Source organism: Xyrauchen texanus, chromosome 9 (genome assembly GCF_025860055.1).
Source record: "Xyrauchen texanus isolate HMW12.3.18 chromosome 9, RBS_HiC_50CHRs, whole genome shotgun sequence".
Taxonomy (NCBI): domain Eukaryota; kingdom Metazoa; phylum Chordata; class Actinopteri; order Cypriniformes; family Catostomidae; genus Xyrauchen; species Xyrauchen texanus.
This window is the reverse complement of record NC_068284.1, coordinates 46229998-46247183: the sequence shown is the minus strand read 5'-3', so window position 1 is coordinate 46247183 and position 17186 is coordinate 46229998. Positions and strand designations below refer to the sequence as shown.

Below are 17186 nucleotides of genomic sequence, written 5' to 3'. Positions count from 1 at the left end.
GTCTACAAACAGCATTCTCACATACGTGTTCCTTTTTTCCAGATGGGAGAGAGCAGTGTGTAGTGTAGATGCAATGGCATCATCAGTGGAGCGGCTGTTGCGGTAGGCAAACTGCAATGGGTCCAAAGAGGTGGGCAGCACAGAGCAGATGTGATCTCCGATTAGACTCTCAAAGCATTTGCTGATGATGGGGGTCAGAGCAACAGGACTCTCGCATAGTGTATAGTGCGTCATTTGGCACACAACGACTGTAATTGGTTAATCGCGGCACTCTGCTGTTAAATAGTTTTGTAAAATGAGCGTTAAACGGTATAATTGGCCATTGTTCAAGACAACCGATTTCCCAAATAGCTATGCAAGTTTGATGTCTTCTCACATAATAAAGTCATGTAAATTTGTTTAAAGCAGTTTCGGACAAATAGTTTCATTTTGGTGCATCCCTTATGTAAACATTTAAACAAAGAATTAATATTTTGTGTCCATTACTTACGTATACGGTAAGTAGCCATTTAAGAAGAAAATCTACGCTAAGGAGGTCCTGGGTAGCTCAGTGGTAAAGACGCTGGCTACTACACCTTCGCTAGTTGAAATCCCAGGGTGTGCTGAGTGACTCGAGTCAGGTCTCCTAAGCAACCAAATTGGCCCGGTTGCTAGGGAGGGTAGAGTCACATGGGGTAACCTCCTCGTGGTGGCTATAATTTGGTCCTCGCTCTCGGTGGGGAGCGTGGTGAGTTGAGCATGGATGTCTCCGTGGCAACACGCTCAACAAGCCATGTGATAAGATGCGTGGATTGACGGTCTCAGACGCGGAGGCAGCTGGGATTCGTCCTTCGCCAACAGATCGAGGCGAGTCACTATGCGACCATGAAGACTTAAAGCGCATTGGGAATTGGCCGTTCCAAATTGGCTACGCTAAGAGGAGGTGTATTTTGAGATAATGACCAGCTGACTGTACTTTTTTCCTTATGTATCAAATAAATAAAGAGTGAGTTATGCATTTTATTTATATATATATATATATATAAGCAAATTCTTTATCTGATATAGGACAGCCAAGTAAAGCCAAAGATCGCATGAACCAGTTGCAAAACAGCCAAACAATAAAACTCATTGCATAACTTAATTGCAAAGTTACATTCTCACTGGTTCAGTTGTTGTGAAAATTAAATGTGACATAAAAACAAATTATAGAAAAAACAGATCCATTTAAATACAAAATACACCAAACATACAAAAGGGAAGCTCAATACAGTTTCAGATATTTTTATAATAAAAAAATTAAAGAATATACATTTTAAATGAGATTGATGAATATGTATCTTATTAATAAGTCGAACTTGTTAAGCTTATTGCCAGAAGCACAATTGCATTATTGTATCGTACAAACAGATTATATTTGCGTTGCTTGCAAATCTGTCCCACCAATATTTATGTCAAAATTTTGTCAAGCAATTTTATCACCTTGACTGTTATAGATAATGGCAGGAAGCACTAAACCAAGGTGCAAGATCATGCTGCAATAGCTTAATCATACAACCCTCCTATTGACGTTATACATATAAGTTCTGTTCGGAAACCTAGTAAGCTGCCTTCGTAGGCAGCATTTATAGGCATCTGTCTATGACTGGCAATGCAGTGCGGACCTTCCTTTGGCACTATTCTAAGGGGCCGTTCAGAACGAACATTTTCTTGCGCTTAAAAAGCTAGACGCAACCGAATAACAGAATGCAGGTGTCTCGAGACACGCTTTTAAAAAATTACTTTATGGACTACTTTATTTTTGCTATTAATTTGAATGCTAATAAGAGTATCACATTGTTAGCTTAGAAACCTGTTACTGCATAAGAGGTCGCTGCCTACATAAACTGTAGTACAGGTATACCGATATATCGGTTTTACCGATTAATCGGTGCCGATATTTTTTATTTTTTTTGTTTCTATGTGTTCCTCTGAAAATTACGTTTCTCTAAATTGAAGTGATTACTTCATTATGTGATTAATAATAATAATATATAGGCTATAAAAAGCTTTATTTGGTAACTATTAACTATAGAGCATTGTAACATTTCAAAATAAAAGTCTCTGGTGTTTTTCAGGCTTGTTTAGTGTTAGAAGTCCCACGTTATGCACCCTATCCTCTTTTTTGTGATTATTATTGGGATTTTGGTTGAAAATTAACTAAGTCTGGGTTTGTATTCATTTTTGACTCTGACCTCTATGTTTGCGGCAACTAAGAAAATGTTGTAATATTCTATGAAACGATTTTAACAACAATTTGCCGATTAATCGGTTATTGGCCTTTTCCGCCACCTTAGTTATCGGTATCTGCAAAGTCCACTATGGGTCGACCTCTAGACTGTAGATAGCAAGGCAGCTCACTAGGTTTTGGAACAGAGCCTTTAATTGAGGGTGAAAAGCGCTAGTAATTATTCTTTCCATTCTGAGCGTTAAACCAGCAGTCCGTCAGTGAAACAACAGCGGTTTGGAAACAGTAAATGGCATCTGACGCCACAGCGAGCACAGAGCAGAACACAGGAAATGTTGAGAACTTCAGTCAGTCCATAATGAAACATTTTGGGCTCAAGGAGCCAACACTCAAAGCTTTATAAAGACTGTGGGAGGAGCCACACCACTCGAAGAAACAATGTGATTGGCTGAGACGTTCGGGCAGCTTTCTCCTCAGGTCTTCTCACGGCCGTCACTGGCGTGTTTAGCCCCTTGAATGCTGGTAATTTTAAAACAACCAAATAATAATTTTAATTAAATAATATAAATATCCTAAATTAGTTTAAACAAACATTAAAATTAATCTGTCAGACCTCAAAAAGATTTTAAAGAATTTTTTAACCTCCCTTAAAAAAAAAAAAAAACATTGTGAAGATATATATGTGTTAGATGTGTCGATGACATACACACCTTCCTCTTCATACCAAAGCCGTCCGGAACTCTGTCCAACCTTTGCATCAGTTCACGCACCCAATTCTCTCTGGGGTCAGCGCAGAATACACGGCCATGTTTCAATGTGAAGCTGTGGATAGACACAGAATTGCATTATTGAATGATGTCCAAAAGAGATCAAGATCAAAACAATCTGTCTGATTTCACAGTGAAATTGGAAACAGTAGGTTGACTTTTCTTTAGATAAAATCGGTCTACGCTTACCGAAATTCAAAACACTGCCCCCAGTGGCCAAAATGGTAAGTGTTGTTGGGCTTACATGGGCAGGTTTGAGCTCCCTATTCTGGGTGAAATGTCCACAGAGGGGTGCCAAATGCAAGTTAAGTGAGATGTTTTCAGCTGTATAGGACGTGAGAGGAATGCATATTTTATAAACTGTACACCCAACCTAAACATAACCAACAGTGAATACAAATGTAATGTGAGAGGGACAAAATGCAACCTTCGAATCACACTCGTCACTGATTATGCAAACACGACTACTTCCTGGTTTCAGTGCGGGATCCGAACCTGGGTCTCCGACGCTGCAACACAACGTGCTTCTGGTCACACCACAATGGGAGGTAAACACTTTACCTCCCATTGAGCCGATGCAAAAATGTATGTTTGGAGATGGCGCTTGTAAGCGGGTTGGCATAATGTGGCCAACCCTGCGGTACTTGAACTTTCGGAAATGAAAGTTGTGGCCACTGCGGAAGCCACTGTGGCTCTTTTGTTCAATGCAATAAATCACTTGCGCTTTAGATCGCACAGACAAAATGCTCTGAGGAGGTAATCTTAGTCAATGATTTTAATGGCAGGATTTGTGTCCTGCATTTTAGACTAACCAGAGCAATGCACATCTACATTCCTCTATAGCATAAGCGGAGCATAAGGCACGCCCTCCCCCAGGGAAAGTGAGGGGGGGGGGGTTGTACATCATGCTGGGGGCTCCCCGGCCTGAGAGAACGAGGGAGTAATGTGACAGGGCGGAGGTCGGGGCCGGGTTGTGATTTTAGACATCCTGCCCCTTATCAGGCTAATCAAGCCTCCAAGAGGGATAAAGGATGATTGTGGATGGTGGTGCGAGAGAGAGAGAGCGAGCGAGAGAGAGAGTGTTTACAGGCAGCTGCCCCGTGTGTGTCTTTGTAATTAAATGTTGTTTATATTGTCAAGCCGGTTCTCACCTCCTCCTTTCCCTTTAAACCTTTACAGCCACATTCAAACCTAAAGTAAATAGGAGTTATCCTGTAAACAGACATACAGACTGATCCATTGATCGCTTGATTGAAGTGATTTTATTCTCCCCAATTTGGAACGCCCAATTCCCAATGCGCTCTAAGTCCTCATGGTGGTGTAGTGACTCGCCTCAATCCAGGTGGCGGAGGACGAACCTCAGTTACCTCCACGTCTGAGACCGTCAAACTGCGCATCTTATCACGTGGCTTGTTGAGCGTGTTACCGTGGAGACCTAGCGGGTGTGGAGGCTTCACGTTATTCTCTGCAGTATCCACGTACAAATCGCCATGTGCCCCATTGAGAGCGAGAACCACTAATCGCGACAAAATTTTGCTACCATTGCTTATGCTAACTAGCGTCCTAGTACCTACCTGCACAAGGTCAGTGTTACCGTTTGGGTTTGCTGAAAATTTTAATTGAGACGCTTTCCCGCCCCTAGCGTATCTGTGCGAGCGAGTCTTTGGAAACAGGGGGTGTGTCTAAATGAACGGCTAAACGTCTTGTGGAAGTTCCAGAACGGCCATCATCATTTACGACACCTGTATTTGATTGATGTCACTTACACAGTAGCGGGAATGTTGCAGCCTCCGTCCAGCTCTTGTTTTCTGTAGCTGGTCACTTTGTTCCTCGTGGACTGTTTCACTTTTTTCACGTACCTCAGACAGCAGTCCTCATACGAGCCTACAGGGACAGATTCACGACAAAACAGAGCTGTTAAATGAGTTCAAATGCTATCATGTGCACCAATTAATCATTATTAAACTCCATTAGAGACAGATGATTTAGGGAATGTGTCATATTGTCTCATGAAAGCCTAAAATGCCGCAAATGATAGTCAAGCTACAATATGATGAGGATTTTCCCCCCAGATGATTTCTATAGAACCGAAAGTAAATGAATTATGAATATGTAGATTTGAATACAGTATATTCAAAATGTTTTAATGATATTTTAAGTCTAGCATGTGTGAATTACAGACAATGCATATTCCAGTATGTGTTCTTAAAGGGACAGTGCACCCAAAAATGAAAATTCTCTCATCGTTTACTCACCCTCATGCCATCCCAGATATGTATGATTTTCTTCTGCACAACACAAATGAAGAGCTTTAAGAAGAATATCTCAGCTCTGTAGGCAAGTTAACAGGGTCCAAAACTTTGAAGCTCCAAAAAGCACATAAATGCAGCATAAAAGTAATCCATACGACTCCAGTGGTTATTTTCATGACTTGAGAATTTATATGATAGGTGTGGGTGAGAAACAGATCAATATTTAAATTATTTTTGGACTATAAATTCTCCTCCCTGCCCAGTAGATGGCGATATGCATGAATAATGCAATAAAATGAAGAAAAACTCATTTTTAAAATGTTTAAAAGTGGAGATTTATAGTTAAAAAGGACTTAAATATTGATCTGTTTCTCACCCAAACATATCATAGCACTTCTGAAGACATGGATTAACACGGATTACTTTTATGCTGCCTTTATGTGCTTTTTGGAGCTTCAAAGTTCTATATATCTTTGTTTGTGTTTTGCCGAAGAAAGAAAGTCAAACACATCTGGGATGAGTAAATGATGAGAGAGTTTTATTCTTTGGTGAAATATTCCTTTAAACTTTATATTTAATAGTATATAAAATCAAAGCATAATCACATTGACATTAAGTGCATACCTTGTGCTAGTGTGAGGTAGAGGAAGCCCAGGAGGACGATGAAGAAGAGTATGCTGAACCGCATGATATCCCAGTGTTTTTACTTTTAAAATGAGAAAAAGTATCACACACACACACTTATAAATACTTTCCAACATACTATGTGCTCTGCAAAAGAGTTTCCATAAACCTTATCAGCATCAGAAGCCCTTCCTTCTTACATACTCTCATTTGTGCAGCCTTGACCCTTGGATATAATTATCATATTGAGAATGAACATAAAATCTCTTAGTGTGCTCAGAAGTACTTAAAATTACAACTTGAAGCTGTAAACCTGCAGGCTCGTAACTTAACATGCAATTTGACAAACAAACCTGAACACTTTCTTTCACTTTACTCTAGGAAGAAAACATTTACCAAGTAAATGGGGAATTTAATCAGTGCACATGATCCTAATTTATCTTTAGCTAATCATGAATAAATATTGACCTGTGCTTTCACTTCCTGTTGCCCCAAAACGATTTAACATTATGCAGTAAATCACAAGGTGATTTCAAACAATGTAGTTATATATATATATATATATATATATATATATATATATATATATATCAGCAATAAACAGAGAGCATTAAGGCTGTTAGCGTTACTGTTAAACATTAGATGTGCTGGTTGTTGTAAAAACGACAGTGTTGCTGTAATATTAGACTACTCACCTTTATTTGTATGTGAAGAAAAGATCAAAGTCGTTTCTTCCCTGCTCCAAGGTTCTGCGCATCTTTCCAAGCTGCATTTACTTATAATGAGCCCAGCCCTCTTACCTGAGCCAGTTAAAGCCACATCCTTCATATATGTAAATTATGAGATCAAAGTTAAAAGGCTGGTTAAACGAAATTTGCAGTTGATTTGTCAATCAGGGTTTTATCTATTGATTTTTGATCATTCCATTTTGAGATTCAAAAGAAGAGTCATCTGTTCTGGAATAAGATTACACTGGTCACGCTGTATGTTTCACTCTGTAGTTTCAAAGGAATCGTCTGAGAAGAGTCATAAGTCCAGGAATTGGACTACACTGGTCACGCTGTATGTTTCACTCTATAGATTCAAAGGAATCGGCTCACAAGAGTCATAAGTCCAGGAATTGAACTACTCCGGTTGCACTATATGTTTCGTGCCATAGATTCATAAGAATCGTCTGAGAAGAGTCATAAGTACGGGAATTGGACTACACCGGTTGCACTATATGTTTCATGCTGTAGATTCAAAAGAATCATCTGAGAAGAGTCATAAGTACGGGAATTGGACTACACTGAGTCATAAGTACGCTGTATGTTTCGCTCTATAGATCCAAAGGAATCAGCTCACAAGAGTCATAAGTCCGGGAATTGGACTACACCTGTATGTTTCACTCTATAGATTCAAAGGAATCAGCTCACAAGAGTCATAAGTCCAGGAATTGGACTACACCGTATGCACTATATGTTTTGCTCTATAGATTCAGAAAAATTGGCTCATAAGAGTCAATTATTTGGGAATTGTACAACACCAGTCACGCTAAATGTTTCATGCTGTAGATTCAAAAGAATCAGCTCATAAGACTCATACATTTGGGAATCAGACTACACCGGTTGCACTATATGTTTTGCATTGTAGAGTCAAAAGAATCAGCTTAGTTTCATAAGTCCGTGAACTGGACTAAACCCAGGCTGTATGTTTCATGCCGTAGATTCAAAAGAATCATCTAGGAAGAGTCAAACGTTCAGGAATCGGACTATACTGGTCAAGCTGTATGTTTCACTCTATAGATTAAAAATAATTGGCTCACAAGAGTCATACATTCGGGCATTGGACTACACCTGTCACGCTGTATGTTTCGCAATGTAGATTAAAAAGAATCGTCTCAGAAGAGTAATTCGTTTGGGAATCAGACAACACCTTTACACTATATGTTTTGCACTGTAGAATCAAAAGAGTCAGTTCATAAGAGTCATCTGTACTACACTAGTCATGCTATATGTTTCACGCTGTACATTCAAAAGAATCGGCTCATAAGAGTCATACATTCGGGAATCGGACTACACCTGTTGCACTATATGTTTGTCATTGTAGATTCAAAAGTATCGGCTGCATGTTTCGCACCTTAAATTCAAAAGAATCATCTCAGAAGAGTCAAAGGTCCAGGAATTGGACTACACATGTGCTGCTGTATTTTTCACGCATATATGCTTGCATAATAAGACGTATTTTCCCATATCTTACATAATGGAACATCAAGACACTAAATAATTTTTGGATGATCTTTCAGTTCTTGCCAGCTGTTATGTAAAGAAAAGAATCTGAAAAACAATCCATTACGGTGCAAATTCTGGCCTTGCAGTGTTTGAGAAACTTAGTCCAGACATGCTGGGCTGTTCAAACTTGACTCGTGCTAAAGGAGACTTCTGCCGTTTCGCATTTGACAAAAAAACCCAATGACAAGAGCAGTGCATCAGATTTCATATTTTGAAGAAACAAACATTTGCTTCTATAAGGAGGCTTCTGTTTAAAAGCATAGATGTTGATATATCATGTTTCCCAGCTAAGAAACCTTTTAGCGTGGCATTTTACTTTCTGATTGTCAGGATGTTGTTATTTAAGGGTTCTTCTGTTTTCGTTAGGCTTCACTTCACACTGCATAAGCTATAATTTGAGCAGAACACCTCTAAATGAAGTTCATGGACTAAACTAGCAGATGTCAGTTCTACAGCTGCAGGTCGTTACACCTTGATAAAGTACTCAACCGTACTTGATTGCTTTACAATGCAATCAACATGAATTTGGAGTAATTTTAAGGTGAACAAATTTACCAGAAATGTTAAAAGAGTGGAACGTACTTGTGGTTGAGTTATAACCACTTATTAGTCCTGTATGACTGTTGTTGTCCATTCTCTGACAAGAACATTATTTTTGAAGCCTTCGTATTAAGAAAGCTGCGTTTGAAGCAACTGAAAAAAAAAAAAACATCTGTGGATCAGTTAGGCTATTTTTTATATATTTTATATTATATTATATTATATATTTTTTATATTATCATATGAAATGGGAGACTGGGGCTAGTTGTCACAGTTTGTACTCCAATTAATATTTCTGATATTAAGAAAGTCAATTTATTTACATGCACAAACCTTGGCCACAAAGTTCTTGCCCAGGGAAAAGGCTTCAGTTCTTTAAATGCTTATTTACTTTTGTGACAACATGCCCCGATATTTTTACTTTGGAAAAACTAAAAAGTATTTAGTTAAAAAATCCTTTCGAAAAATCGAAAAATTTAAATTGAAATGCGTTAATCTTAAAAATAAGCTATATATATTTTGAGTGTAAAAAAACATTAAAATAATTGTTTTGTCCAACAGATATGTACTTATTTATTCATCCCCATGTTGTTCCATACCCACATGACTTTCTTTATGATCAAAAATGAAATTTCTAATGAAAAACAGGTAAAGAATTACAGAAAAAGAAATGGGGCACAATGAAAATATATATTTTAGCCTATTTTTCAGATTTCAATTTCATTCAAAAAAAATTATCAAATGTCTTTGTGTAATGTTTAAAAAAAAGATTATTAAAAAAACTTTAAATATCTATTTTATTGATTAAATTACGCATGTGTAAACAATATGTTTTTCTTTTCTTTTCATGGTTAGGAAAACGTTTTTTACTATGTATGTGCAGACCATGTAACTTTGTAACAAGTCAATTAATTTTTATTTGTATAGCTAGATAGACACACACACACACACACACACACACACACACACACACACACACACACACACACACACACAGACAGAGACAGACGGACAGGTAGATAGATAGACAGACACACACACAGACAGAGACAGACAGACAGGTAGATAGATAGACACACACACACACACACACACACAGACAGAGACAAACAGACAGACAGGTAGATAGATAGACAGACAGACAGGTAGATAGATAGACAGACAGATAGACAGACAGACAGGTAGATAGATAGATAGATAGACAGACAGACAGACAGACAGACATGTAGATAGATAGACACACACAGACAGAGACAGACAGACAGACAGACAGGTAGATAGATAGACACACACACACTCACAGACAGAGACAGACAGACAGGTAGATAGATAGACAGACAGACAGGTAGATAGACAGACAGACAGACAGACAGACAGACAGTCAGACAGTCATTTTTATTTGTATAGCCGTTTTCACAACACACATCGTGCTTTACAGTAAATCATACATTAACAAAAAATTAAACTGTAATATCTACAAAGTCTTAGTGATCATTGTGTAGTTCGATTAAATATGATTTTAAATTGTGTAAAGACATTAAATAATTAAATGATATTTGTATTTAGAACCCCAGTGAGCAAGCTGAAGGCGACTGTGGCAAGGAACACATAAGATTTGTTAAGGGTTATGTGTTATGAACTGTAGATTAATGAATTAATGTCTTTGAAGTTCAGCCTCGATTAACTGCAGAAGTTCACATTGATGCATTGTCCACAATATTTGGCTTATGAAGGCTTTTGTTGGCAATTCATTGAAAGTCTATGTATTCTATTAAAGAGTGTAGTCCATTATTAGGCAGAGATCAGTGAGGTGCATCGCAGTTCAACCGGCAGGTCATTTCGGTGAGGTTCGGTGGGGTTCATCATAAGTCCAAGGTTCAGGCAGTGGCATATGAAGTATCCGATGTCTTACAGTTGGAGTTGGCATCAGTTCATCCTCTGAAGTCCATCATAATAGACTGAAGTGATGTGTGTCACCAGCTGCATTTAGTCATCATCACTCAGAGACACATGGCAGTGGAGTCCGACACCACGCAGGAACGGAGCTGGATCCAGCCGGCTCTGGTAAACTCGGGATATGAATCCCGGTTCAGACATGGAAGCAAATAGAAATACAGCTGCAAGCAGCAATCAAGCAGCAATCAAACATCCCAGGCGCGTACCGGGCGGAGCCCCGCCCCCACCTCGGCTACTCAGACCACATCTCTGTTATGTTAATTCCAGCATACAGACCGCTCGTCAGACGCACAAAACCGCTTCAGAAGCAGGTGAAAACCTGGCCAGCAGGAGCCATCTCTGCGCTTCAGGACTGTTTTGAGTGTACTGACTGGCACATGTTCAGGGAGGCTGCAACATATGGCGATTCTACCAACTTGGAGGAATACACAGCATCAGTGACCAGCTACATCAGCAAGTGCATTGATGATGTCACTTTCTCCAAGACCATCACCACACGCTCCAACCAGAAGCCGTGGATGACTGCGGAGGTGCGCACGCTGCTGAGGTCCCGAGACTCCGCCTTCAGAGCAGGCGATAAGGCAGCCCTAAGAACAGCTAGGGCCAAACTGTCACGGGCAATCAGAGAGGCAAAGCGCGCGACGCCCAGAGAATCCACAGTCACTTCCAGGACAGCGGTGACACGCGGCGCATGTGGCAGGGCATCCAGGCCATCACCAACTACAGGACAACATCAGTTGCCTGTGACAAAGATGCCTCCCTTCCAGATGCGCTGAACGACTTCTATGCTCGGTTTGAAGTGCAGAACGACGTGATGGCGAGGAAGTCCACCCCTCCTCCCAACGACCAGGTGCTCTGTCTTACCACGGCAGATGTGAGGAAAACTCTACGTAGAGTCAACCCACGGAAGGCTGCTGGACCAGACAACATTCCTGGCAGAGTGCTCAGAGGATGTGCAGACCAGCTAGCAGATGTTCTTACCGACATCTTCAACATCTCTCTGAGCAGCGCCGTTGTTCCAACGTGCTTCAAGGCCACCACCATCGTCCCCATGCCAAAGAAGTCTTCAGTGTCCTGCCTCAACGACTACCGTCCCGTCGCACTTACACCCATCATCATGAAGTGCTTCGAGAGGCTCGGTCATGAGGCAGATTAAGACCCAGCTGCCCCCTCACTAGACCCACTGCAGTTTGCGTATCGTTCAAACCGTTCAACGGACGATGCCATCACCACAACCCTCCATCTGGCCCTCACCCACCTAGACAATAAGGACTCATACGTTCGAATGCTGTTCATAGATTTCAGCTCAGCATTCAACACAATCATTCCCCAGCACCTGATTGGAAAGCTGAATCTGCTGGGCCTGGACACCTCCCTCTGCAACTGGATCCTGGACTTCCTGACTGGGAGACCTCAGTCAGTCCGGATCGGGAACAGCATCTCCACCACCACCACACTGAACACTGGGGCCCCCCAGGGCTGTGTGCTCAGTCCACTGCTGTTCACTCTGCTGACTCACGACTGTGCAGCAATGCACAGCTCGAATCACATCATCAAGTTCGCCGATGACACAACCGGGTGGGTCTCATCAGCAAGAACAACGAGTCAGCATACAGAGAGGAGGTGCAGCGGCTGACGAACTGGTGTAGAGCCAACAACTTGTCCCTGAATGTCGACAAAACAAAAGAGATGGTTGTTGACTTTAGGAGAGCACAAGGTGAACACACTCCGCTGAACATCGACGGCTCCTCTGTGGAGATCGTCAAGAGCACCAAATTTCTTGGTGTTCACCTGGCGGAGAACCTCACCTGGTCCCTCAACACCAGCTCTATCACCAAGAAAGCCCAGCAGCGTCTCTACTTTCTTCGAAGGCTGAGGAAAGCACATCTCCCAACCCCCATCCTCACTACATTCTATAGAGGGACTATTGAGAGCATCCTGAGCAGCTGCATCACTGCCTGGTTTGGGACTTGCACCGTTTCGGACCGCAAAGCCCTGCAGAGGATAGTGAGGACGGCTGAGAAGATCATTGGGGTCTCTCTTCCCTCCATCAAAGACATTTTCAAAAAACACTGTATCCACAAAGCAACCAGCATTGTGGACGACCCCACACACCCCTCACACAAACTCTTTACCCTCCTCCCGTCTGGCAAGAGGTACCGAAGCATTCGGGCCCTCACGGCCAGACTGTGTAACAGCTTCTTCCCCCAAGCCATCAGACTCCTCAATACTCAGAGACTGGTTTGACACACACGTGTCCTGAGTTGCACTTTAATAACTGTCACTTTATAACTGTCTGCTACCTCAATAACTGCTATGTGCATAGAACATTATCTCATAGTATGTTATGTTTACATTTTTAGAAACTGTCATCTTTTTGCACTACTGAGTACTGGTCGGCGCTGCACTGTCTATTGTCCTGTTCATTGTCAGTAATTTGTTGTACTGTCCTGTACTTTTTGCACATGTTTGCACGTGCACTTTATATAGGTATATATAGGTAGTTTATATAGGTATTTTATTTCGTTGTGTAGTCTCATGTGGTCCTATGTTGGTCCTTTGTTGTTTTTATGTAGCACCATGGTCCTGGAGGAACGTTGTCTCGTTTTGCTGTGTACTGTACTAACTGTATATGGTTGAAACGACAATAAAAACCACTTGACTTGACTTGACTTGAACGGGCACAAGCACCGTGGGCCCATTTCCTCTTGGCGGCTTTAGCAAAACAATGCATAAAAAAATAAAGGTAAATTGATTTATTCAAAGACTGTTGTAAGGGCCACATTTCCAGCTACCAGTTGGTGGCGCTACGACCGTGACCCACAGTAGATACATCAATGGGATCAGCCCTCAAGTCCAAAATACGGGTCAATTTTGAAGTAAATCACGACATGAGATAATTCTTTCATACAATTTTTTTGTTACTTTATCACGTCGCCATGGAGACACCATTTGAGACAATTGAAGCATGCCAAGTACCTCAAAAACACATGAATATACATAAAAAGGATTAACGGTGTTTAATGCGTTGCCACGACAACAGTAGTTAAGATATCGAAAATCTCTTCATAATTTTAAATCTGTACTGTCTTGACATTATTATAAAACAATTTGAAGCAGTTCCTCTTTTTCATTTTTCGCCATTAATTTATCAACTCGCCATGGCAACACCTTTTGAAATATCAGAAATCTGTTCGCAATTTAGGATCTTCAATGTCTTGACATGATGTTGCCCAAGTATGGTGCCTGTCACATAAATCCCCTAGGAGGAGTATTTCAAATTCCAGAGCATGCGTTTTTCAAACAATTAAATAATACATTATTTAAATACGGTATAATACTGCAAATGATGCATATACACTCACCTAAAGGATTATTAGGAACACCATACTAATACTGTGTTTGACCCTGTAGACTGATTGGTTGTATTGATGGAGGAGTCAGGAGACCAGGAGGTAGGTTCAGTTTAGTACTTTTAATAATGTACTTTCACACGCACACACACGACAAAACCGTCGTTACAATTATATTTCCCTTAGCCGGGCACAGGCTTCCACTGTATCTGTTGTGCTTCACGCACTCTCTCTCCCCCTCTCTCGACATTTGGCGTTCCTTAAATGTCTCTCTCCGTATCACTATAACAAGACACAGGTGTTAGAGGTAATTACAAACCAGGTGACAAGCCTTACCACTCTCTCTCTCTCCCGCAGACCGACACATGAACACACCCCCCATGCCACAGACCCCCTTTCACCTTCAGAACTGCCTTAATTCTACGTGGCATTGATTCAACAAGGTGCTGAAAGCATTCTTTAGAAATGTTGGCCCATATTGATAGGATAGCATCTTGCAGTTGATGGAGATTTGTGGGATGCACATCCAGGGCACGAAGCTCCCGTTCCACCACATCCCAAAGATGCTCTATTGGGTTGAGATCTGGTGACTGTGGGGGCCATTTTAGTACAGTGAACTCATTGTCATGTTCAAGAAACCAATTTGAAATGATTTGAGCTTTGTGACATGGTGCATTATCCTGCTGGAAGTAGCCATCAGAGGATGGGTACATGGTGGCCATAAAGGGATGGACATGGTCAGAAACAATGCTCAGGTAGGCCGTGGCATTTAAACGATGCCCAATTGGCACTAAGGGGCCTAAAGTGTGCCAAGAAAGTTCAGGAGATTGTCTTGACCAGGACCACACCCCTAAATGCATTGAAGCAACTGCCATGTGATTGGTTGATTAGATAATTGCATTAATGAGAAATTGAACAGGTGTTCCTAATAATCCTTTAGGTGAGTGTATGATAAAGTCAAAGACATTTGCTTTAAGGATGAATTGGAGCATAGATTTCCCTCAGGTTGGATCATGCTCTGACAGCATTTTGCATCATATTTCAAACTCTTCTGTCATCAGAACAGTAAATCATGTGCTCTTTACTTGGCTCTGCGGCCTCTTGTTTCCATTTTCGGGACACCAGAGCTCAGATGTGGGACTGTGGGAACTCTTAAGTGCCCATGAGGGTTGCTGTTTGTAATGTTTTGGTTTCTTCATAGAGCGCAGTGAGCCATAGAAAGAGACAAATTGTTTTAGTTTTTTGTTTATTTCTCACGGGGCGTGTTGGTCTTGAAAATTCTGAGGAGTCATTATCTTTGTGGCAGGGTGGAGAGCGGTGTCAGGTCGTGATTCTACACACCCGGTCCCTTATCAGGCTAATTAAGCCTCCGAGAGGGATAAAGGCCAACTGCGGAGGATGGTGCGGGAGAGAGAGATAATTTACGGACATGTCAGTCATGTGTGGGTTGTTGTCTTTTGTTTAAGTTCATCATTAAAATATTATTTATGTTGACAAGCCGGTTCTCGCCTCCTCCTTTCCATTGAACAGCTTTACACTGGTGCTGAAATCCGGGAAGGAGGAGGCGAGAACCGGCTTGGCAATATAAATTATGTTAATGTTTACATGTTAAACCTGAAGCACACTTGTGAGAACTGTGTACAGGTAGAGCATAAATAACATGTTAGTGGCAAAAACATAAAAATCAGTCCAAAGACAACACCCAGGCAGGAATATTAATGCATGCTTGGTGACATGAATGTGGACGGCCAACCGGCCCATAACCCCTTTTTCTTACTTTCTATATATATATATATATGAGAGAGAGAGAGAGAGAGAGAGAGAGAGAGAGAGAGAGAAAAGGAGCTAACAGGGGAGGGGCTATGAAGAACCCACCCCCAAGACAGAATGAGTTACCGGGGTCCTGGTAACATCCAGTCGATAGTAACGTACAAAAGTATGTCCAAAAGAAGCCGGCAGCAGAACAGATGTCCTGCAATGAAACTCCCCTGAACAGAGCCCAAGAGGTGGCCATGCCCCTCGTGGAGTGGGCTCTGATGCCTTTTGGAGGCAGCACAGATTCATAAGCCAAAATTATAGCTTCCACAAGCCAATGCGAGAGGCGTTGCTTAGAAATGAGATTCCCCGAGTGAGGGGGGGCCCAAGAGATAAAGAGCTGATTACTCTTCCGAAAAGCACTGGTCCTATCCAAGTAAGCCCGCAGGGCACGGACCATTCAGCCTCTGATCCTCCGCAGATGAAAAAGGAGGAGGGTGAAAAGTGGAAAGCTCCATTACCTCACACGAGAATGCTGGGAAGCATTTTGTCTTAAAGGCCGGATTAGGCTTAAGGAAAACCTTATCTCCACTAGGAGGTAATTTAGTGCTTGAGGAATGAACAGAGAGTGCATGCAGGTCACTGACACGTTTAGCTGATGCTAAGGCCAGGAGCAACGCTGTCTTGAAAGACAGCAATTTTAGGGAAATACTTCATAGGGGCTCTAAAGGCTGCTGACATTAAGCCTCCAGCACCATAGAGAGGTCCCATTCAGGAACAGTTCTCCTAGTAACTGGAGTGGTGGTGGCGTAGTGGCTAAAGCACAGGGCTGTTAATCAGAAGGTCACAGGTTAATCAGAAGGTCACAGGTTCTAACCCCACAGCCACCACCATTGTGTCCTTGAGCAAGGCACTTAACTCCAGGTTGCTCCGGGGGGATTGTCCCTGTAATAATTGCACTGTAAGTCGCTTTGGATAAAAGCGTCTGCCAAATGCGTAAATGTAGTAACTGGGAGAGAACGGAGGGGACCCTTAATAAATTAATAACAAAATGACAAGCGGAAATAGCTGCCAGGTAGACCTTAATAGTGGAAAAAGACCTGCCTTTATCCATAAGGTCTTGTAAAAAAACACAAAAAATCAAAGACTGAACACTGATATGATGTGGAACCACGCCCTTCAAACACTTGCCACTTACAGTCATATAGGGACCTTGTGGAGGAGGCCCTAGCGTTCTGTATAGTGGCAACCACCCGTGGGGGGAGCCCCATCAAGCTTAAATTTGTCCTCTCACGGGCCAAGCCCAAAGAGCCACCCTAATCGAGTGTGGGTGATATATCACAACAGGTCAACAGGTCTGTGCGTAGAGGGAGGGGCCATGGTTGGGCATGCAGAAGAAGAATTATCTCTGCCAGCCATGGTGCTTTGGTCCACCTGGGTGCTATCAAAATGAGGGACAGGCC

At 41.7% G+C, this 17186-nt stretch overlaps 1 protein-coding gene across 1 annotated transcript; it reads right to left on the bottom strand.

Moving 5' to 3' along the window:
- Nucleotides 1–989: 989 nt before the first annotated feature.
- ccl25a (chemokine (C-C motif) ligand 25a) lies at nt 990–6686 on the bottom strand. Its single transcript, XM_052134274.1, has 5 exons — nt 6545–6686; nt 5850–5931; nt 4740–4857; nt 2917–3028; nt 990–2725 (listed from the first exon to the last, which is right to left on the bottom strand). The coding sequence occupies exons 2-5, from the start codon at nt 5911–5913 to the stop codon at nt 2711–2713; spliced, it is 309 nt and encodes a 102-aa protein (XP_051990234.1). The 5' UTR covers nt 5914–5931; nt 6545–6686; the 3' UTR covers nt 990–2710.
- Nucleotides 6687–17186: the final 10500 nt, after the last annotated feature.